The sequence below is a fragment of the Archocentrus centrarchus genome, chromosome 15 (assembly GCF_007364275.1).
Source record: "Archocentrus centrarchus isolate MPI-CPG fArcCen1 chromosome 15, fArcCen1, whole genome shotgun sequence".
Lineage (NCBI taxonomy): Eukaryota > Metazoa > Chordata > Actinopteri > Cichliformes > Cichlidae > Archocentrus > Archocentrus centrarchus.
This window is the reverse complement of record NC_044360.1, coordinates 7656576-7680897: the sequence shown is the minus strand read 5'-3', so window position 1 is coordinate 7680897 and position 24322 is coordinate 7656576. Positions and strand designations below refer to the sequence as shown.

The window sequence follows — 24322 nt, the reverse complement described above, 5'->3', positions numbered from 1 at the left end:
AAAGCCACTCCAGAAGCTTAATGTTAGCCTGTTTTTTCCATTCTAAAACCAGTTTTGATGTGTGTTTGGGATCATTGTTCTATTGAAATACCCAATTGTGTCAATGTTTCAACCATTACTCCTCCAAACATGCCTCTTGTCATTGTGGCCAATTAGCTCAATCTTTGTCCTGTCTGACCATGAAACTTTTCTCCAGAAGGCATTTGGATAGTCCAAATTTCAGTTGAGCTTGAAGGTGACTATTTTAGAGCAGGGGCTTCTTACTTGGTCGGCGCCCTTCCGGTTCATGGCAATGTAAAACTTGCTTCACTGTGGACAGGGATGCTGGTGTTCCAGCAGTTTTCAGGTCTTGGTGATTCCCAGGTTGTTCCTGAGCATCCTAACCAATTATCCCTCATGTTAGGATGACAGTTTGGGTCTTCTTCCAGACCTCGGCAAAGTGGTGATGCATCCGAATAACTTGTGCAGTTGTTTGAACAGATGATCTTGGAATCTGCCATTGTTTAGAAATGGCTACAAGAGATCTTCCCAGCTTGTGTAAATCTACAATTCTCCTTCTTAGATCTTCACTGAGTTCCTTGGATTTTCCCGTTGTTCCGAGTATTCGCTAATCCAATGAGTGCTGTCAAACAATTGCAAAGAGAAACTACCAGTTGCAGTCAATCATGATCACTAAAAACGAGTTAATAAGCTTTGGCCTTGTCAAGTTAAAAGACTCTGTAGAACTTTCAGCACCATTATTAAAAGCTTTAAGTGAGTGTATGTATATATTTGAGCCCGTATGTATACTTTTGATCTTGTGTGGATTATAAAAAATCCAAAATAAATTCAAAATTGTGCACCTAGTTCTTGTTTTCTGAAAATGAAAGATGTATGCTGTACAATCATTCCACCCTGGAAAAAAGAGCAGTTCAAATAAATCATTAAAAAGCCCAAAATTACCAGGACATTCATGCCCGTGATAAGTGCTCCACCTCTGACCACAATTGTAATTACAAACAGCTACATGCAGTCTGTGTGTCTTACACCTATGCATATTAATTTATAATTATACTCTCACACTTCCACACATATTTAATTTGTTATAATAAAATAGAGAACAATTTTCTTTTAGAATATTTTATCAGTTTCTGATAACACTCTCAATCCCTCTTTTCATCTTACAATCATGGTTTAAAAAAAAAGAAAGGACATCCTCTTTCAGTTCTAAAGTTTTACATATCGGGACACAATAAACATCATCTGATCCCTAGCAGGTCATAAAATTAGGTAAATGAAACCTCGGATGAACAGCAACCAATCCAGTGACGTACTGTATTACACAACAAAAATAAAGACAAAAAGCAGACACAGTGTGTGAAAAACTAAATGCACCCTTACTACTTCCAAATGAATTAAGGATAAGTTGCAGCCAGGAACTGAAAATCAAATGTGCTTGATTGAGTCATCAGCAGCAAATGTGAACACCTCTATAAAAGGAGAAGTCTTGGCAGTTTGCTGGTCTGGAGCCTTTAGGTGTGTGCTAACACAATCCCAAGGAGGAAAGACATCAGCCTTGATTTTTACAGATGCAGTTGTTGCTGCCCACCAATCTGGAAAGGGTTGTCATTTCCAAACAATCTGAAGTCCATCATTCTGCAGTGAGAAAGATTAATCACAAGTGGAAAACATTCAAGACAGCTAGCAATCTTCCCAGGAGTGGACATCCCAGCAAATTCACCTCAAGGTCAGACCATGTGATTCTCAGAGAAACTGCAACAAATGTAAGAGCTACATCTCACACTCCACAGGCCTCAGTTAGCATGTTAAATGTTAACGTTCATGACAGTACAACTAGAAAAAGACTGACCAAGCATGGCCTGTTTGGAAGGGCTGCCAGGAGAAAGCCTCTTCTCTCTAAATAGTACATGGCAGCATGGCTTAAGTTTGCAAAGTTGCATCTGAACAGACCACTTTTGGAACAATGTCCTACGGACAGATGAGACCACAATATATGAGCACAAACACCTCACACCAGCTGTCAAGCACAGTGGTGGAGGGGTGTTGATTTGGGTTTGCTTTACAGTCGTGGGACCAGGGCACCTTGCAGTCACTGAGTCAACCATGAACTCCTCTGTATACCAAAGTATTCTACAATCAAATGTGAGGCCATCTGTCCAACAGTTAAAGCTTGGTCCAAACTGGGTCATGCAATGGTTCAATGATCCCAAGAAGAGCAGCAAATCTACAAAAGAATCGCAAAAAAAAATAAATTTTTTAATGTTTTGCAATGGTTCAGTCAAAGTTCAACCTGACTGAAATGCTGTGGTGAAACCCAGAGCTGTGTATAACCCAGTGCCTACAAACCTCAATGAACTGAAGCAACACTGCAAAGAAGAGTGAGCCAAAATTCCCCCACAGTAATGTGAGACACTGATCAAGTCACACAGAAAATGATTACTTTAAGTTTTTGCTGCTAAAGGTGGTTGTATAAGGTATTGAGTCATGAGGTATACTTAATTTTTCACACTCATATCAGACTCAGTGTCTCCATCCACCCTGAAACACTGCTAGTCAGCTGTCTCACTGACATTTTCAATACCTCACTGGGGACATGTCACGTGCCAGCCTGCTTCAAGGCCTCCACCATTATTACTGTCCCCCCCAAAACAAGGATAACACACCTTGATGACTAAAAACCTGTCGCTTTGACCTCTGTAGTCCCATCTCAAACCCATCATTGACCCTCCTCCCAGACCCCTTGCAGTTCACTTACAGAGCCAACAAGTCGGCAGACGATGCAGTTAACGTGGCACTGCACTTCATCCTCCAGAATCTAGAACTTAAGCCAGATTAATTTTTGTGTGTTCTGCTTTTAACACCAGCATTCCAGCTCTACTGCAGTACAAGCTCTCCCAGCTGAATGTGCCTGCTCCCACCTGCATTTGGATCAGTGACTTCCTGTCTGACAGGAGGCCACATGTGAGGCTGGGCAGGCACATTTCAGACTTTCAGCCCATCAGCACCAGTTCTCCACAAAGCTGTGTAGTTTCTCCCCAGCTCTTATCCTTGCATACCAACAGCTGCACCTCCAGTTGCAAATGACACCATGCTCACTGGGCTCATCTTAGGTGGTGATGAGTCTGCCTACAGATGGGAGATTGGCAATCTAGTGACCTTGAGACAACAACCTAGAGCTCAGTGCTGCCAGAACAGTTGAGTTGATTATAGACTTCACAATGAAACCAGCCCCACCAGACCCCATCTTCTTGCATGCCTGCCCATGTTTATCTCCCAGGACTTTAGGGCCTGGGAGATGAACATCAGCTCCCTCATCAAGAAGGCACAGGAGAGGATGTACTTCCTGCAGCAGCTGAAGAAATTCAACCTGACAAGGTCACTGATGGTGTACTTTTACTACTCACCATCAGGTACACTACGGCCACTGCTAAGGACAAAGGCAGAATGCAGCATGTCAGATGAAGATGATCTACCTTCCCTCCAAGACCAGGTACAATCTTTCTGTGTCACTCCCCTCTGGCATGAGGCTGTGGTCCATCAGGACCAATCCCTCACAGCCCAAGAGAAGTTTCTTTCTCCATGCAGTTGGACTCCTTAACAAAGCCACAAATGACTACAGAAAGCAGCTGTTTGCTTCTCAGGAATGTGCACAAGTGAACAACAAGCTTGTCGCAGGAGTATTTCAGGACAATGTTTTCATACTCCATAGCAGCTCACTAACCTAAAACCATGTGAGGTGGCTAAAAACCAAAATGAACAAACATAATTATAAATATCTCCTAAATCAGTCAGGAGCATATAGCCTATTAGTTTATGGACTTAAAACATTTAACAAATAATCAGACAACAGCTGGAAACAAGAAAAAAAATATCAAAGAAACTTCAAATACTTCAGTAACTTGAATAGGGAAATACATGTATGGCATCCTAATACTAAACAGAGTGTAAGAGAATACTTTAATTGTCATGAAAGTCATGACACAATCTGACTAAAGCTGAAATTAAACAAAAAAAAGTTAGAAATTCATGTCCCATTTCCTTAAAATGGTCACTTTACATAATCAGGCATGAGTGTGCATTTTTCTGCCTCTGCTTTTATAGCCTTACATTAAAAATAACCACATATGTAGTTTTTAGATGATAAAAAAAAAAGAATAAAAATTTTTTATTTATATTGGTGGATTTTCTGTAACAGACTGAATAAATGTGCATGAAAGGGAAGTTAAAACCAAACTAAACCACAACACTGCACACTGAGGAGAATAATATGTCTACACATAATGCTGTTGCCACTGATCTAATCCAGTGCAGCCTGCAGTTTCCTGTGCTTTGATATTTGAATATCAATACATGTGAGGATATTTTGCCTGTTTTTGCTGGCAACTTTCCGGCTAAAGGCAGAGGATAGCCAGCAGGTGGAGTAGTTTGACCAAAATAGGAAAATTAACCTCTTGTTTCCCCATAATTCTTTCTACCTATGGAGTGTTAAATTCTCTCATTTTGGTCGCCCTCTGTCCTTTGCATATAATACCTTTTCACACTGTCTTTTGTTGTCAATATAATTAAACGTATCTATAATATAAAAAATGAGTGCTGTTAATCCAAGTGAGAGAGAATAAGAGACAAGGAGAGGAGTTAAAGAAAGGAACCAAAGATATATAAATTGAGTAATTAGAAATTCAGCTGAGCCTTTGCTGTAAAAGTGTGTTGTCATTTTGGAGAACTGCATGCTTTAGGTATGAGTATGCTTGGGAACATGAGGACATTGGCCTGCATGAAAGACAGACTAGGAAGTGCAGCAATCACCCTGGAAGCCTCTGCGCTCAGCTCTTCACTCGGCGGGGTTTTTCTGACGGAGAACACACACAAACCAAAAATATTTCTTAATTTAAACAGTAACAGTTAATGAGGCTTGTGAATGATTTAAGTTAAAAACAGAAAACTGATTGTATATCAGATTCACTGACCTCACTGAAATGCTGGTGCTCTCTGCAGAACACATCAGGCGATTCAAAGTGTCCTCCAGGTGGCTGCTGTTAGTGCTGGTTTCCAGTTTGCTGATGGTCAACTCGTACAGCTCCCGGTCAATTCCTTTACATACAAGTGTTGCATTATAACAAGACACACAGCATAAGCAACACTTAGAGCAGCGGTGAGTAATTAATTTTCCCAAGCGGCCACTTAAAAAACTGGGACTGTTGTGGAGGGCCGCGCCAATAAGCTTATGAGGAGATAAAATTAATATTGAGAAGAACTGAGTTCAGCTAATTGGTGCACTCCTCCACAAAAGTCCCAGTTTCTCATGCGGCGCATTGGGAAAATTAATTGCCCCTGATCTAGGGTCTGATTCCTATATTGCTTCATGGTAATATCACAATTGAGAGGTGCAGTTATTTAGGTTCATATACTGACCTGGAGGGGGACTGTGGCTCCGGCTGCTGCTGCTGGATCTGCTCTCCTCCTCGGGACCAAAGTAATCCAGGTTGAGAGCAGAGCAGCCTGTGCTAGCATAGGGGAGAAAATAAAAGGAACCTGAAACTTTGCCTTTTTTTATTTATCAGTAAGCATCATAACATAACCTTAATGTCACGTGGTTCCAGGAGCTTCAGCGTGAAGCTCAGTTTGTTAGATGTTATCTGCATGTACTCTCCATGATTTCAGGGAGGATTTCATGCAAGTATATGAAAATGACTCTCAAAGGGGGACTCCATACCAAAATTTAAACCAGTGTTTTGTAGTCAGCGGAGGCAGAAGTCTCACACCTGTACAGTACTATGGCAAACCTTTTTCACAGGACACATATATTTTGACTTGTCACAACAAGAATGTAACAAAGGCTGAGCTACTTTAAGTCACATTAAGCCATGTGCCACTAGCACTGCATCAGAAATCCTCTGGCATGCACTGTATACTCAGTACGTGCGTTATTGTTCATCATATTTTTGTGTACATAAAGAGGGGTCATGTTTTTGGATGCTGTGTCCACAGTTTAACACAGTTAAAGTTGCTCAGTTGTTTTGCACTGCACCAGATTTTGTTTTAGTGTATTCATCTTTAGTTAGTGGACAGTAATGCTAACAGGTTCTTGCTTAAAGAAGAAATAGAAATTTCTAATCTCATCAAACCAGCAGTCTTCAATACTAATTTATCAGACTTGTCTCCTCCTGGAGACTCCGGTGGATTTCCAGAGATGCTGGATGTCACATTTCTTGTGGTTGTGAAAAAGTATTTGACCCCATGTTCTGATTTCTTTCATTTTTGTCTCATACTAAACCTTTCTTAAAACAAAATCTAACATCTAAGAAAAAGAAAAACAAGTCTTGAAGGTCAATTAGTACAAACTAAACTTGTGTTAGGAAAAAAAAGTACTGGTGCTCTTAATGATTAAATCCATAAAACTACCAATCTGTTTGTGACTGGTTGCAGCTGGATTAGACAATCACACCTGATTACTACCAACCTTATTCGTTTAAGTCGTAACTTAAAGAGATTATTGTCAGAAACAGAGAGTTGGCTAATAGATCTCCCAGAAACACAGTAAGCCAGAATCTAAAGAATTTCCAGGTGAGATGAGGAACATCAGTCTGGGATAATTGCAAAGCTTTTTATTTTTTTTTTTAAAGCCAATTCATGTGAACCCTTGTGGACACATGGACTCCAGATCCACACTGAGGCACTATCAACAAATGAACACTTTAAGTCGTAAAACATCTAAGGAACACGTTCACCTCATTAAATGTCAGTGTTCATGATTCCACTGTCACGCACGCTGAGCAAAAACAGCATCCATGGAAGAGTGTGGAAGCTAAAACCAATTCTAACCATGAAGAAGATTAAGGCTTATATAAACTTTACCAAAACACACTGCTGACCTCAAACATTTTGGGTGATCGTTTCAAGGACTGATGAGTTTGAACTGTTTGGGGGGGGGTGTCCTCTTACATCTGGTGTAAACCAGACTCAGAATTGCACAAATGTTAGTCGAGGATGGAAGTGACAGTGAAATGTTGTAGGGGTGACTTTGCTGAGAGAAACATGATATTGCTTCCTGACCAGAAGTCTTGCAGAAGAACAAAAAGTGGTTGCAGCTGCTCCTTTATTTCCCAAAGGGTCACCACAGAGGATGGATCTGCATCGATTCTCTTTATGCATTCCTCCAATTTATCTGGGCTTGGAACTGGGAATAGGACCACATGAGTTTGGGGACCTCTTGGCAGAATCCGAGAATTGGGATTCGAACCTATGCCTCATAAATGAATAAAATAAAATTCCTGGGTGAGCTATTCAAAGATTGGACCTGAATTCCAGTGAGATGCTGTGGCAAGATCTGAAAAGAGCCATTAATCAAACGTACACCCCCAAATGTGGCTGCACCAAAGCAGCTCTGCAAGAAAGAAAATACCATAAAGCATTTGGCTGCAGGTGTTCCAAAGGTGGCACAGCTAGATATTACATTCAGAAATTGATCATAGACTTTTACATTCTTTGTCTTAATAATAAAAATAAAAAAACTGAACAGAAAATCCAAGCAGATGGTTGAGATTTGAGCATCACAACTCTGCAGTCAACCACAGAGCAAAGCGATAAAAGAGTGAAAACCTGAGAACAAGAGAAGACAAACCAAGCAGAAAAGGATCAACTGATTTATTTCAGTATTTTCAACGATTTCCCACAAGTCCAATAGCAGTGCATTAATTCTCAATTTGAGCAGTAAATCAGAATAAATTAAAAATAGGTTTCTGTCACATAATAGGTCCAAAGATTATTTCACCATTTCGGGGAAAAAAAAAAAAAAAAAAAAAAGCACTTATCAGAAAATTCTTAGCAAAAAAGGCACAACTCATTGTGAAAGAGTGTGGGTGCATTTATAGAAATGCTGCACAAACAGGTTTGATTGGTAATGAAACACTGAAGAGGCAGATTTCAGGGGCCACTTGTTTTCTCAAAATGAAGTGCTTTGGAATCAAACACTGCCATAATCAGCATGATCATATCTGAGGATGAAGTGCACAATAAACTAAAAGAAAAACAAAGGATGAAATATTAACTAACAGCAGATAATTCACACCTTCCTTCCTCTTTTAACGATGGAAACCTCTATTAAGACGATCAACCCACAGATTAAATTAACCCAAAAAAAGACTTCAAAACTAACAAAAAGAAAAAAAAATAATTACAGAATATACCACACACAGTTACATTTATATGATTACATATCTTTTTGTATGGGAAATGGGAAATGTGTTTTGACGTCCACACTCAGCATCACCTACAGAGCAGACACTGCCCTCTGCTGTGCAGACTTCATTATTACAACACTGTTCCATTTTTTTTTTTTCCTAAGGCTGTCTTCCTAGTGATGCAGATGTGAAAAATTCAAAATCACTGAACTCAACTTATCAAAAGAAGTAAGACAGCCTTCTTTAGCTAGGCCAGCGCCTCTGTATGGACACCTGCAGATTTAATCAAGGAGCTCACTGCTTAAGTCCAAGAAATAGGTTTGACAGCTGCTCAGCTCCATCCTTAGAAATATATACGTGTAGATCAATTAACACCATCAGAAAGGATGTTACCTTGCATGCTACAATTTTGTTTTATTATTATTCTTGTTAGTAGCCACAATTCAGGTTTTTAAGTTAGTAAGTTATGTTTTCAGTCTTTTTTAGCCACACTGTATTAAATGGTTTTTTTAAGCACACTTTGGCTTTACTATCTTCAAACACATGCAGCAACAAACAAACTTTTCTGGCAAAGTTTGTTTATCACCACTATGACATTTTTTTTTTTTTTTTAATTCCCTGTCTCAATAACTTGCAAAAGAGCCATTAGGATTTTCCTACCTGGCTTTTTTTTTTTTCCTTTCCATTTTTTGTTTTGTGTATGCAGTCTCATCAAAAAAGTTCTGCAATTCCACCCATAAAAAAAACCTGTATCCCACTTATATTTAACTGAGGTCCCCTTCAAGACCATCTCCTTGTGCACCTCTAAACCATTAACAGCATTTGTGCGTCCTCCAGATGGATCCATGGAAATCTCTGGACGTCCCTTTTCATTGAGTCAAAAAGGTGACTTTACAACTTGAATCACTTTTTGAGGAAGACGATGAAGTTGCTAAAAGCCAAATCTGGTGCATATGATGGGTGTTGAGCAAAGATTGTGTTGGTCTGGCTAAAAACGTGGCATGTGACACAGGTCAGGTCGTTTGCACCAAACATTCTCCCTCAAACTCTTCAGTCCACTGAAGCTCAGGAATGAACCTGCGGTGGGTGATGCTGCGAATGATGAGCTCGCTTGTGGTTGGCTTTTGGGAATTGGCCAGTGGACTCTTCAACTGAAAACTACTGTTTGGTGTCTTGGTCATATCCAAAGACCCAGCTCTCATCATCAGATAAAAACAGATAATCCTAAACTGGGTATGTTTATACAGAAATTGATCTTTGCCCTTTCTAACAGTTAGAGATTCATGGTGAAATTAGGCAGTCAGAACTGGACGTCCAGGGAACAATATAAAAATAGCAGCTGTGCTGGAAGTGATCCAGATGCACACAGGGAGACTACTGAAGGGAGAGCGGCCGAATTTGAATCTAATTTGCTGTTATCTGTGGATCACACCTTGTTTTTAGCAAAGAGAATAATTAATCATTTCAAAATTATAAGTTTAAGTTTTAGGATGAATACAAACCATCTGAAAACTGCAAAAATTAAAACTAAACATTACTTCATTAACTCGGGATTCTCATTAACTTAATAAAACGTTCCTGAGCAAAAACACAAAACACTGCATTATCTGTGTAGACGAGTCTCTTTTGATTTGCCTTTACCAAAAAAAAATGTCTAATGATTGAAGGCATGAAAAATTATTTATAAAAATTAGAGCAATTTAGTCACGCAATGGGCAACAGGTTGACGATATTAATACTAAGGAGGTAGGAGTTTAACCTCCACAGTTACCACCAATACAAAAAAAATTGGTCCTTAGGATTAACAAATCCATTAAATCACTGGAGTACATGTTACGTTCACGCTCAGTGAGTCAACAAATTAAGATCAGATCAGTATTAGATGCTGTGCAAAAATCATTAATTTAGCACTACTGTGAAATTCCCAGTGGATCAAAAACCCCAGAGGACCACAAAACAGGCAAGTAACATCTCAGTATGCACATCGTGTCTTCATTCGGCTTCTCACACATCAGGTGTTTGTACATTTGAAATTTTCCCCTCAATGGGACTGAAATACTGAGATAAATTATTTATGAACAGAACAGCTGGTACAGATGTGACAACAGAATAGTGTGAAGGAGAGAGGAAAAAGGTAGGTCAGCACAGTGTTTCCCCTGTTTTTGGTCAGGATTTCAAAATACTGGGTGATCGATATTCTTCAGAGGAAATTATTTATAAAGGAAAATGTTGTGGTCACACATTACTGCAGAGGGGAAACAGTCAATTCAAAGAAAAAGCACATGCTGTGAAGGAAGTGAGGAGCCCAGAGTAAATTCTCTATTTATTAATAGAAGCCATGTAGGGGATGGCTGGTAGTCTACCTCCGACCCCAGAAGTGAGGGGCTCGGCGAGGGGACGTACCGTCCTGAGAGCTGCTAAGGCCACGACTGCTCCAGTCCAGCTGGCTGCAAGGGAGCTCCTCCTGCCAGGACAGAAAATTAGCTTTTTTAATTATTGCATTCATGTGTAATGTTCTGTTTTTTTCTATTTTAGTCAAATCAAACAGACAAGTTTACCTGCACTGAATGTATTGAGGGGTCGGGTATGTCCCGGGGCCCTGGAGGTGCTTGTGCTGTAACAGCTGCTTGTCCTGGAGAACAGACAGCTGGCACAGAGTCTTTGGTGGTGGGCTCAAGCATTCCCTGACAAGCAACAGAAAAGGATGTGGAAACACTAAATAAAGATTATATACAGACTAACAGCTGCCATAGAGAAGTGACAAACCCCAGTATGTTTTTGTACTACTGAAGCTGCCCTCGTTTCAGCAGTACACCTGCTCTAGTCTCCCATCACACACCAGTGAAGCTGGTTCACATTTACTACAGCTGACTTACCAGACCGGATGCAAAAGCAGGAACAGTCACAGGCTGCTTGTTCCTCCCAATGAACACCTTCAGAAGTAATGGGGAAAAAAAAATAACAGAGCAAATAACAGTGAGTGCAACACTATAATGTTGCAAGCTATCAACAGAATTTCAGCCCTCGTTGTAGCAGAGTACTTCATTAAAGCGGAAAGAATTCCACTGATGCCTGACTCACAATGTTTCTTGTGTTCATGCCAAGGCAACTGAGCAGGGTCCTGTTAGTATGGGAGCCACCCCACTGAAACTGGAGTCCAACTGCACTGTGGATGTCCTCATGCAGCCTCAACATCTCCTGCTGAATCCTGAAAGGTCACACAAAAGTGATTAAAAAGCAGCACATGTTTAGATAAGTTATTACTTTATGTTCTACATCTAGGAATTAAATTCTAATATGCTAAGGATAACACTACTTTCAATTAGAAATATCTATCCTTAACAGTGCAAACTGGCTCTATGGGGTATATCTTCAGACTGCAAAAAAAACCAAACAAACAAACAAAACCACATATATTCTCAAAATTTTCAGCTACTGCTAGATACCAATTTAGACATTTAAAATTTGCATTCATAAACAAAGGCTGGCAGAGGGCACAGAAGCTCTTGAACCTCACATACAGATCCCCTATCTACAACAGGAAGCCGCAGAAATGTGCTAACCCTAAACCTGAGGGGAAGTTGACAGACTAGCTGATGGCTTTCCAGACTAGTTAACCCATAGTTCAGGAGGTTCTCCTCACCGCTGAGCACTGCTGAGGTCTGGCATGTCCTCGTCACTCTCAGAGAGATGCTGAGCTTGAACCAAAGCACTGAGGCCAAGCAGCTCCTTCTCACTTGCCACAGCTGGGACCACTACCTCTGGGAAACTGGCCTGGAGGAGCTCCTGGACACGGCAGGACAGTGAAGCCTGGCCAGACAACAATATAAGATGGTTCATTTTTAAAACTAGAAGTTCAGAAATATGCATTTACCATTTTACCAGATTAACCTGCCTTGTTTTTTTAAAAAATTGGTAACATTCAATGATAAAAACACTATGCAGTTGCCAAAAATGTTTCTCAATATCACTATAACTACAGAAAAGGAAATAACAATAGTTTAAGTTTTATGTAAAATTATCTTCTACCTGACAGCTGTTCCTTCTTGTTCTTTCCGCTCTGTCCTGCTCATCCTCCTCCTCAGCGTCCCCATCAGTCTGCAGGCTGCTGACTGGCGCTCTGAACTGTGTCCAGCTTTTTCCATCCTCTGGACTCTGGTCGTTGAATTCTGCCCACGACCCCCCTCCATCCACCTGCGTGGGCGCTGAGCAGAAATCTGCAAAGCTGTCACTCAGTGGGAGATTTCCCAGAATCTGCACCCCTGCATCAGCTGTTTGAACATCTTCTTGGTCCCTGTGATGCTCAAATCTGCTGTCAGTAAAGTCAGCAAATCTGTTTTGCAAATTTGTTCCAGATGGTGACGGATTGGAGGTAGCAGAAGTTTCCTGAGTCGCATTTTGGTTGCAGTGATGAAAACCCATGTCTGACTGAGTCTGGTTGAGGTTCGCCACACTGCTGTTAACAAAAGAGTCCAAACGTCCGGAGCTTCCCAGATCTTCGTCCTCTTCATCAAACTGGTCCCAATCAGTTTGATCGTCTTGAGAAGCAAGGGATGAAACATTTGGTTCCAAGTCGGCAGAAGCACCTTCAAATGACAAATCATCACTGAAGGATGCCAAGTCCTCTGAAGTAGGCTCATACATAATGCACGTTTGAAAGATTTCTTCTGTATCTCCATCCTCCTGTACCTCAGAGGTTTGAGAAGAATTAAAACTATGCCTCCTGTCCCTCTGACTATCCCCAGGCTTGTCTAGCGCCTCCTCTTCAGATGGAAAATTCAAAGCTCCTGCAGCTTCCTGAGGCTCATGATGGACCTGAGATTGTTGCACAAGTGCTGCATCTCTTTTCTCACAGTCCTTGATCTCAGTCAGGATGTTTTGTTTTGCCTTGTGTGCACAATGAGAGCTGCACTCAGACTCCATAACATCCTGTCCTGAATCACAGATTTGGTCACTAAAGCTGCTGTTAGTCCCTCTTGCTCTGCCGTCCTTCTGCTCTGTGTTGCCTGTTGGAGAGAAGCCACAACACCAGGGGTGTCCTGTCTGCTCTGTAAACACAGTGAAATCAGCAAACCCTGTTTCCTCCACAGGAGCCCAACCACCCAATACAGAAGCAGTGTGGCCCCCAGAGCTATGCTCACTTTGAGCAAATCCGTTTGTGAGGTGCAAAGAAGGTTCAGCATTACAATCCTTTCCTCCCACATCCATTTGAGTCTTACTGGCCTCCAACATCACTTTGGATGTAGGCTGGGATTGTTCAACTGGGTGATTAGAGCTGCAGCCAGGTTGATGGGTGGCTGGTTCTATGGTAGGAGAAGGAGGTCTCAAACTAGAAGTTGGCTTAGTACCGTCAGCAAAACCGAGAGAGGAGCAGGACATCCCAAGAGAAAAGTCCCTGAACTCATCCTCCTCTGATGCCACCTCCCCGTCACCATCATCATCCATCAGAGGCGGGGAGGACGAGTTCAAGGGTATGACGTCTGGCTCCATGGGTTCTCCCAGCAGCACCCAAAGGCCTCATGCACCTGCTAGGAGAAAGTGTAAAGAATGAGAAGAAGGATCAGAAACAGCAGCTTTTGGGAATAATTTTAGTGTTAATGAAGGTATCTGCTCCATAATTTGGGAGATTATTGTATTAAAACTGTTCACATCATATTAAAAAAAAAAAAAACTAAACGGTTCACATCAACTCTTGAATGAGCTTTTTTAATTAACTTTTGTCATCTTGAATTAACTAAGTGTTGCATTGTTGGCCAAAATACTTAACCATACAACAGAAGCAAAAACTAGACAGGTATCTGTTTCATGTCTGACATAAAATAGTGGTTACAAGAGGATAAATCAGAGGTGTCAAATACATGGCCAGCAGGCCAGAGCTGGCCAAGAACATGATCCAAATGGGCCCACGGGACAGCTTTGATAAATGTGAACATGACAAAGACTTTTCACAGTATTTTTGCAGCAGGAGGTATTATGCTGCAAACTGTAAATGATGAAGGCAAGCAGCACTTTTATACTTAGTAATAATTCTTTAGTAATTAAAATAGCCTGGACGTGGAATAAACTCATGCATATTGTTGATACTCCACTGATCTTTCTTAAGACATCTCAAGCTGTTCATCTGTTTTGTTAATAGACATGGATGGACTGGATAATGCCCTTCCTTATTTTATTTCATACATATATACTGTTAAAGTGGTGGCTGCATACACTAATCTTAAGACTTCTATTCCTAAAATTGTCTTAAGTGCTTGATAATCAAGGCAACCGGACTTCTTGTTGGTTTGTGAGGACATGTCACCTCTCACTCACGAGGCTTCCTCAGTTCTAAACATTGATGGAGAATTCGAGGTATTTAACTTCTAGTGGGGCTGGCCTGGAGGTTAGTCCTGAGAGGCTTTTTTTGCCTTGGGATCTCCTTTTTGTCCTTGTTCATCCCAAAGACAAAATACCCAACCACAAGTTAAACAATGTAGTGTGTGCTGTACAATGCAGTGATGAGTGCTTGGACCTTTACAAAAAGGAGACCAAACAACCGCTCCACAGACAGATGGCACAACATAGGAGACCCAGCTCAACAGGACAAGACTCAGGTATAAATCGACAGGGAAAACAGACAAGCACTCTATCGGGGATGCTAATGTTCACATTTTGGACAGGGAAGACATGGTGAGAGATGAGTAAAGGAGGCCTTCTATGTCTGCTGTGAATGACCGTCACTGAACAGAGGTGGTGGCCTATGACACCAGCAATCAGCCACCTTTACTGCAGTTTTGAATCAACTGGGCGATTCAACCCCATTGCAGTAGAAAGTTCATTGAGTGCTCAACTGGGTAGAAAGGTACTAGTTCATTTACCATTTGATGGTGGGGCAATGTCTCACAAAGGATTCACAGTAATCACCTACATCTTGATATATATCTTGGCTCACGTGACCCTTAAAAACCAACCTCCAAAGGGACAAGCCTACTAGGGTTAAATACCTGAGACTCCCCACCTTTAGAACTGAACAAACCTCCTGGATGAATGGATGAGAAACATCTTCATGAACTAAAATCAGCTGTCTTGATTTTAAGCACTTAAGACTACAATGACCTGGATAACTGAGAACCTACACAAACACATTTCATAACATTTTTTTCCTACTTCTGGCTCTGTATGGTGACAAAGAGAGAGGATATTCCTAACATAGTTATCTCAGGCACACCTGTTCACATACACACCTTCACAAACCTTCTGCTTGCAAGGGGGGGGGCTAAAACAGCTCGTTTCAGACAGGGTTGAACCAAGGGGCTGCACCAAGGATTATTGTGAATAGTGAATCATACAAAGCTGTCATATTTCTTCCATTCTGGCTCCTTCTTCCTTTTTGATAAAGCTCATAGTTAGGGCTGGATCAGGTGACCCTGAACCATCCCTTAGTTATGCTGCAATAGGCTTAGGCTGCTGGCAGAGCTTTCCATGACGCACTGAGCGTCTCTTCCTCACTCTCAGCTGCATTTAATCATTAGCAATTTATTAAACTGTGGTTCTGTCTAACATTGTGTTCCTTCTGGCCTGTCTGTCCTCCCTGAGTTTGGTTCTGCCAGAGGTTTCTTCCTGGTAAAAGTGACCCAAGTGTTTGCTCATAAGGGGTCGTCTGATTGCTGGGATTTTCTTACTAATACTGTAGGGTCTTTCACTAAGTGAACCGAACAGTTCAAGAATAAAAAATATGAGCAGATTAGGTCACCCTTTCAGTGTGAACATTTTACTTTTTAAATAAGTTACTATGCAATGGTGTGACTAGTCTGTCTCACCTGAAATCAAACTGAGCTGCAGGTGGAACAAAAGAATAACTGAAATAAATTTGACACCCCCGTTGTCAGTGATTTCTGGGCTTTTGGACACTTTTAGTCTTTCTGCAGAGAGTTATTATGTTCTACATAATCTGCTACACAATTTCCTCATTTCAAATATCTCCTTCTTACATCTAAATTATATACTACCACCTCCGTGACTCTCCTGGTGCTGATCCTGAGGGTATAAAAAAAAAAAAAAAAAAAAAAAGAGGCCCCGGTCAGTAAACCGATACGGGAAACAATATCCGCAGCTTTGTGCTACTTAGATGAGCAGTACAAACCCTGCAGGGTCACGGATAAGCTCTCAACACAACACAAATGAACTGGAGTCTAATGAGATAAAACGTGACCATGAGCTCTCTGCTTGTTTCCCTCTTAAACAACAAGTTAACGCATGTCTTTTGTTGGCTTAAACAAGCACGGCCGTCCTGCCATTTTCTGCAGCCCCTTCATCCCGGACACACAGACAGGTGTTACCGCGGTACAAACAGCTGACAGTGAAGTCGGGTAAACACAAACTGTTCATGAAACTCGCTCATGAGGGGGCGCTTCATGCAAAGCGAGCTACTCACCAATAATGAACCAGGTTAAAATAAGGTGGAAACGATCAGGTAGATCCCAAACGGCATTCCGCTGTTCTGCTACCAACACGGCAGCTGATTAGCTAACATGACCAGCGGCTAGCTGATGAAGCCGCTGTGTAACACTAAGCTGTCCGACAAAAGCAGCCAAACAACGACGGGCTGTTAATCTGCAGCTAACGGGCAATCCCAGCTTTTTATTCACCGTCTGTCAGCGGCGCAGCCCTGTTCTCCATCATCTCTGGTCTCCATCGGTATTACCCGGGATGCTTAAAGTACTAAGATGTCTCACTCTGCTTTATTCACAATGACGGGAAAAACTGAGGATCAAAGTCACAGACAGACCGGAAAGTGATGCCTCATAAAAATAGACGATCTTTGTTGTGCCTGAGAAGAATATTGCCTCCTGCTGGGGAAATTTGTCCCTACATCTTTTTTAACCTCCACTTCTGTACTATCGTTGTGATCATGTATAAGTAGAAGCGCATTTTATTGGGTCAAGAAAGGGCATGCACAACTTCATGGCTCATTTAAGTCGGTTTAGGGTAATTTAAAGTAGACCTCTCAGCACAAATATTTGATGATCCCCAGTCAACTTTGTTCTGTCTTCAATAATTAGACATTATGGAAAATTCTGCACCTCCATGAAAAGTAACCATCACAATACAGCTTCAATTTTAAAGAATCTGATGGGCTATTTAATTTAAAATGAAGCAGACATGGCTTTTTCATCACAGTTTTCTTAAGGATAATAACCGAGTCTACACTGGTAGTGAATGATTTCCTGTCTTCATGGATCTTAGTTTGCATCCTCAGGTTTGAAGCTGTGGGAAATTTATCCAGCTCAGTGTTTGTCATGCCACAAGTTCTGAAAAGAATGTTTTTTTCACCTGTGTCAGGCTGTATACAAACACATACATGGGTTGAGGAACACATATTTTATTCCACTAATGTATAATTTAAATATCAGGGAGTAGCTATTTTGATAGATGCACACCTTTATATTATTGGATTTACAATCCCAGCAAAAACTATTGAAAAGTTTACAAATGCACTCATCCCGGCTATTGTCACACCCAATTTAAATTAGACATTCTATTATGAAATTACATGAGTTCAAGTGTAGCATCTCCCATTCAGATTTTTATTTTATTTTAATTTACATTTTTTGGGGGGGGGGGGGGGGTGAATTCAATTAATTAATTTAATCACTTTTGCAGTAAAATATTTTAATAGAATAACACATTTCACATATTAGACAATATGAAAAATATTGCCATGCTTTGTTCTACTCCTGGTATGGAGTATCTTGAAATTTTGGGGGTATTTCCACTGCACTATTCTTGTCCTTGGCTTTTTAATACTTAAAAAGGGAAGCATCACCATGACTTGGACTGTGGGTTGAGTCTGAGAAGTTTCTCCCAATTCATAAAACATTAACATTCAGCCAAAATCTGTCCAGAAAGTGTTGCCTTTACCTCATGTGCTACAGTATTAAGGCTTAGATAAATTATGGAAATGTGTGCTTTATCATCCTTTGTAATTATTCTTTGTTTCCGGAAGAAATTAGATGACAGTGCAAACATTCAACACAACCACATAAATAAATTTTTTTTAAAAAGCTATGCACCATAAAAAATAAAACTTGGTTGAATTGTGTGAAGATCAGGTTGCCTTTTTTCTGATCCAAAGTGACTGTTTGCATGGCAGAAAAACACAAGTGTAAGTACAAGTGTACTTGCTGGAATTTATGTAACTTTAGTTCTTTCTGGATCATCTATTAAAGTCTTAGATTTAGTTTATTTAACCTGCCTCTGCCTCCCACATTTGGATTCTGCTTCCAGCATATGCTAACACATGTAATTACAGTAATTTTACAGCTAATCTTTGTACCATCCAAATATGATTATTCATCAAGTGTGCAGCTTACAAAACTGTTCCACTGAGCAGTTCCCATTCTTTTTCTCAACCTCCCTTTCCCCAGAAATAAAGGTTTATGTGTACACGGCATGTCTTATTTTGTGGAGTTAATTTCTATTATAAATTACATGGAGAAAATGTATTTTAAGGGGGGAAAAATGTGTAATGAGGGCAGGGAATCTTTCACACAACCTCATCTTCTCCTTCTCTCTGCGAGCAGAGACACAGCAGGCTCTTACTTGCTCAGGAAGCATGATTAAAACATGAAACATTTACACACTGTACAAGATTAATGGAAAATATCCACTGTCTGCAAGCTTTTCCAGGGATCGACAATCATCCCAAGGGGCCGCATGAGAAACTGGGACTGCTGTGGAGGGCTGCACAATACGCTGAACTCAGTTCTGCTCAACATCAATTTTATCTCTTTATAAACTGCTATTGGTAAGATTAGATGTTACAATTAGGCCCTAATTATGGCTCGTGGGAAAATTAATTGCCCACTCCTGTGACAGATAATTGGTGCACTGCCTGAATATTCCCTATTTTCTTTGCACACCACCCTTACAGGAAGTAACTGTGAGGAGAAAGTAGGGGGAGGATAGAGTACGTGCATGGTGTAGCCATCTGGGATAATTTATCTCCTGCAGATGAAGCAGAAAATGTTTGATCTTTATTTTGGATAAATTGAAAAATATACTGTTTTGTGATGTAACTCTTATTTCATGTGAAATGTGTTTGAGCCCTAACAATGTTCACTTTCAATAAACTATAATTTAGTTATGCAGCACCAACTGTCAGGCATCTCAGGGCACATGCAGTGAAACAATTTGAGATGAGAGCTGCTTGCATTTTTCCAAAAATATGAGCAAATGTTTTACTGCACAGATCACTGATGAACTCTCACAGTCTATGCATCCTCATGTGAGCAAGCAGGCCTCCCACAGAAATCATTTGTTTAAATAACAGTCAGTCCTTTATAAAAAATTTGTGAGACGAATAACATTTTTCCTCTCTTAGTGGCTGTTCCAGCTCCACAAAAACTTCAGTGATATAAGAGGACAAAAAGCATCATTCCAGTACATCTGTTGTGTTGTCGGTGATCCAAGATTTTTCCTTTCAACACTGTTTAAAGTATAGGCTCACACGTGTGGACGGATGCTTTGATCCACCTGCTCCTGTTTAACCTGTGGGTGGATCTCCATTTCCTCCTGGTCATGATATTTTTCCACTTCAATGACACACAGCTGCAGAGAAGGAGGCAGTTCTTCAGAGGCCAGCTGTGTATCTGAGAGACAGAGAGGACATCTGCTGACAACTTAAATTAGTATGACAGGGAAGCTGTAACCTCTAATGTGCATGCACTGAAAGTTGCATTTTAAGTGATGCATGAGAAATATTACATCCGTGAGTTGGATCTGCATAGACTGGCAACCAGGGTGCTCACTGCCTCTCACCCTGTGATTCTTAGGATAGGCTTGAACAGTCCTGCAATAATGAATTGGATAATTGGAAGATGGATGGATGGATGGACAGTATTACAGCAAAACTACCAGTCCAATTCATACCAAATTTGTACAAAAAATGACCCCTTAGATCACCTGATTAAATTTTTGCCATAACTGGGTCAAGGTAAGAGGTCAAGTTTTTCTGAAAGTCTTGTAAATGTGATAATTTGAGAAAGATGTGACCTACCATGTTCATACCATAGATATATCTACTAAAATCTTAGATAAGTTTGAATCTTAGCAACCTTGATATTAAGGTAAAGGTTAAAGGTCAAGTTGCAATAACTCGAGAACGATGTCACCTAGGATGTTCAAATTCACAGCATAGATGTATCTGCTAAAAATTCTGGATGAGTTCGAATCTCATTGACCTTGACCTCAAGGTAAAGGTCAAAGGAAAATTATGGGCATGGGCAATATGACTGTGTTATTTCAGGGATTCAGTGTTTGGAGAGTGACATGTTTGTGAAATGAACAAAGTTCAAATCAGCTAAAACGTCTCCAGAGGGCGGGGTTTGTTGTGCCACCACTTGTTCACTTTAACGCTATTTGCTAATTATGCGTTGCCACCAATGGAAGTGTGGGGCATGTATATACAGCTGTGCACACAGGTGGAGAGAAGAGAGACAAGGGAAAGTGGGAATTTACTTTCTACTTCTAGCACAAAGAGCAAATAAGGCATGTAGGGAAACACTTGAGGAAAAGCACTGAACCTTGTTCCAAGGTCTAACCTCATAGACTTCCATGTTAAAATGCCCTACTTTACAGCATTAAAAAGTATATTTACAGACTGGTATGAAATAAAATTTTGGCCATAAAAACTCTGATTGTTTTTTTTTTTTATAACTCATTCATCTGGATAATTGAAGTAGGGGTGTGGCTGCACTGATTGAGAGGTGTTAGAAGGAGCCAACTGGTGTCTGTTTGGCCTCACTCACTGCTTTAAATCATTAAACTGGACCTCTTCATTGTATGTGTGCATATTGAGCCTTTGGGAGCATTTTTAGTGGAGTATCTTGCTAATGTTATGGTTTGCTGTGAGGTACAGACCATCCAAGACATTTGTGCTTCTATTCCATTAGATGATATGCGTGTCTGTGAGTTTCACCTGTACAGTTTATCAGTGCAGCTTGCTACCCAAGCTTACCAAGCATTAGCTGATAATTTAGCACTCCACCCTTTCATTCATATAAGGTAACTTCTTTATCCAAAATCCAACATAGTGGTGGGCACAACACTAATTCTGAAGCTCAAAATATAGAGTCCAAAACCAAAGGCTGGCATCATGGTGGCTACGTCCGTCATTTATATTGTCTATGTCTTGTTCAGATACAATGACATTTAGCTGATATTTAAACATAATTATACTTGTTTTAAACTGTTTTATATGTGTAAAAATAGTTTATGGGAACAGTAGGCTAAATGATAGATTAGCTAATATAACTTAGAGCGGTGCTTCTCAAATCCAGGCCTCGAGGTCCGGTGTCCTGCAGGTTTTAGATGTGTCCCTGATCCAACACACCTGATTCAAATGGCTGAATTACCTCCTCAGTATGCAGTCAAGTTCTCCAGAGTCCTGCTAATGACTTCTATATTTGACTCAGGTGTGTTGAAGCAGAGACACATCTAAAACCTGCAGGACACCGGACCTCGAGGCCTGGATTTGAGGATCCCTGACTTAGAGTTTGTCTTCCCAGTGCTTAGGGCAGGAAGAGGGACTAACTTAGGCCTGGTGGGCAATCAAACTTCTATTAAATCCTGGAAGTTATTAATATATTTATAATTTGCTGTGGTGAAGAGACAGCTGAGTGTGTAAGCAAAGCTGTCGATTTACAGGTCGATCTATGTTCTTACCCTTAACTACAGTCACAAACTGGGGAGTAACTGAAAGAATGAGATCATGGATAGAGGAGGCAGAAATGAGCTTCTTCTGAAGAGTGGCTGGGCTCTCCCTTAAAGAGAGGGTAAGTAGCTCAGTCATTCATAAGGGGATCAAAGTAGAGCCACTACTCCTCCACATCGATAGGAGCCAGTTGAGGTAGTCCAGGCATCTGACTAGGAGACCTCCTAGCTGAGGTGTTTGGGCATGTTGTACCAGGAGAAATCCCCCGGGGCAGACACAGGACAAACTAGAGAGATTATGCCTGTTGGCTGGCTTGGAAACACCTCAGTGTCCCCCCGGCTGAGCTGGAGGAGGTGGCCAGGGAGAGGGAGGCTGTCTCTGCTTAGACTGTTGTCCCCGCAACCCTACCCCATATAAGTGGCAGAAGATGATTGGACAAGTAGATGTCATTTTGACATAATTGAATTTTCTCATGAAGAAAATAGAAAAAAAAATGAATATAATTTTATGTCTTAAAAACATGTACAGCCATTGTTATCTCAGGTCTCAAGCATGTCCTTAAAACCATATCAACACAATCCAGAGAAGTCAATTAACAGTGTATCTTAATACAGTTACTATATCTTACACAACAACACATCATTAGCAATGTTGTCTTCTGAACTCTATCCTATCATGTATTATAGGATTATGGGAAAGCCCAAATACCAGTGTATAATGAGTATAGCATCTGTGATTTTAAATAATTACAAACAGCAAAAAATAACTATTGTAAAACTTAATTTTATTTAAAGTGGAAAAATTATCTTCAGAGCTCTTGTTTATGTAGAGACAAAGTTTATTAAAACTAAGTATTAAATTCTCACTACTGACAATTATATTAATTTTCATTTGAGTAAGTTTTGTGGGATTTTTGCAAATTTCAAATCCATATTTTGGAGTGACCCTCACATTACCCTGACTCGAGAACATCAAAACTCTGCAGATGGATGTTAAAAATGCTGCGTCTGCATCAAGGCAGCCTAAAAATATCCAAGAACATCAAAGGTGCTGCACTGAAAAGGCCGTGAAAACTTTTAAATCATTAATGGAAAGAATGCGCAAGCTGTGTTATCAGTCAAGATGATATCACAAGGTCTACTAACTAAGGGTGCTGCAAGCTGGAAACACTCATGTTTTTAGTCTTCCTCCAACTAATCTTCCTCAAACTCACATCAGTTGGCATCACAGAGCAAGTTCATCCACAGCTCTGAGCAAAAACGCTAAGAAAAATGTGCAAGGTGGAGGGAGAGGGAGAGGGAGAGGCATGGATGTGTGAGGCAGAAAAAGGGATTCAGAAATATGATGAGATATACAAGTTTCAGGCATAGACTCTGAAGGCACTCATGCCATAGAGGGTGGAGAACTTTTTCCCTCTAGAATCCCCCGAAACTGAGATTATTGAGGTGTGGAACTCTGGTGGTGGTCCAGAGCCTTTTTAATTTGAGCCCTCAGCCCTAGGGGCCGAGGGACTGTCCTTTCTTCTGGAACAACTGCTGAACCCCTGTTGGCCGCTGGAGAGAGTCTCAAAGGAAAATGTGTACTGTTGAGCTGTTGAATCGGAACTCAAAACCACTAAGTAGCTGGGGATAAATATTCTCCATTAGAATTAATCAAAAAATGAGCACATCAAGGGTTGGGGTCAGAGGAAGTAGAAGACATGGTCTCTCATCTCGCTTGACTTTTGCACAAGACTTTTCTTTTCCTATAAATTAGCTGCTTACTGTATTATCTCTACAACATCTCAGGTGATATCTTGACTTGCTGCTGTGGTGCTGCTGCTGAAACACTTGCATCAAATGATGCAACGGGATAGCTTCTCTCCTGTATGGATTCTCTCATGAACACACAGGGCCACAGTTGGATCAAACACTTATTTTTGTGCAGGAATGCTTTGTCACGTTCACGTGTATTTAGGTCAGGGTCCTTTCTAAAACAAGCAGAGTAAACGTGGCAGAACTTTATCTCAGTGAGAGATTGTAAATGATTAGATACTTTTCACAGATGTTGCACATGCTGGTACTAGTCAGGCCCCAGGTGCCAAAGTACTCTTCAGAGACAGCCGCAACCTTGACGGGAGGCTCTGTGGCATGTCTTCTTCCTCTTCTTTATTCACATGTGCAGCAGCAGAGTAGTCTGATAAAGGGGCCTGACAGATGGTAGGTGCTTCTGTTTCAGTATGAAGTTGTTGCGCTGGAAGGGAGAGAACCCAGCATAAATGTGAGCTCCTTTTCACCCTCTTTCATGTACTGGAATAACTGATCTCGCCACTGCTGAGCCTCCAAGCTGGGACTCCTCTCCTGCTGAAAGATGAAAGAGAACGAATCGTTTCTTCTGAGACTTCAGGTGCTTCCCTTAAACATGAAAGAACATTCACTCTCTGAAATTACTTTTTAAATTAATCAGATCA

The 24322-nt window shown here is 40.8% G+C and overlaps 1 protein-coding gene across 1 annotated transcript; it reads right to left on the bottom strand.

The window, feature by feature from the left end:
• Nucleotides 1–8326: 8326 nt before the first annotated feature.
• Nucleotides 8327–16853, bottom strand: LOC115793635 (aftiphilin). Its single transcript, XM_030748688.1, has 7 exons — nt 16594–16853; nt 12210–13708; nt 11824–11990; nt 11262–11388; nt 11057–11113; nt 10739–10864; nt 8327–10644 (listed from the first exon to the last, which is right to left on the bottom strand). The coding sequence occupies exons 2-7, from the start codon at nt 13668–13670 to the stop codon at nt 10540–10542; spliced, it is 2043 nt and encodes a 680-aa protein (XP_030604548.1). The 5' UTR covers nt 13671–13708; nt 16594–16853; the 3' UTR covers nt 8327–10539.
• Nucleotides 16854–24322: the final 7469 nt, after the last annotated feature.

What these genes read in the sequence shown, in the direction of transcription:
- LOC115793635 (XM_030748688.1), bottom strand. Translation starts at nt 13,670, where the DNA reads ATGGAGCCAGACGTCATACCCTTGAACTCGTCCTCCCCGCCTCTGATG. An exon ending in GACCTCAGCAGTGCTCAGCG is followed by an intron (nt 11,389 to 11,823) that starts GTGAGGAGAACC and finishes GTGACCTTTCAG; the next exon opens with GATTCAGCAGGAGATGTTGA. An exon ending in GCATGAACACAAGAAACATT is followed by an intron (nt 11,114 to 11,261) that starts GTGAGTCAGGCA and finishes TTACTTCTGAAG; the next exon opens with GTGTTCATTGGGAGGAACAA.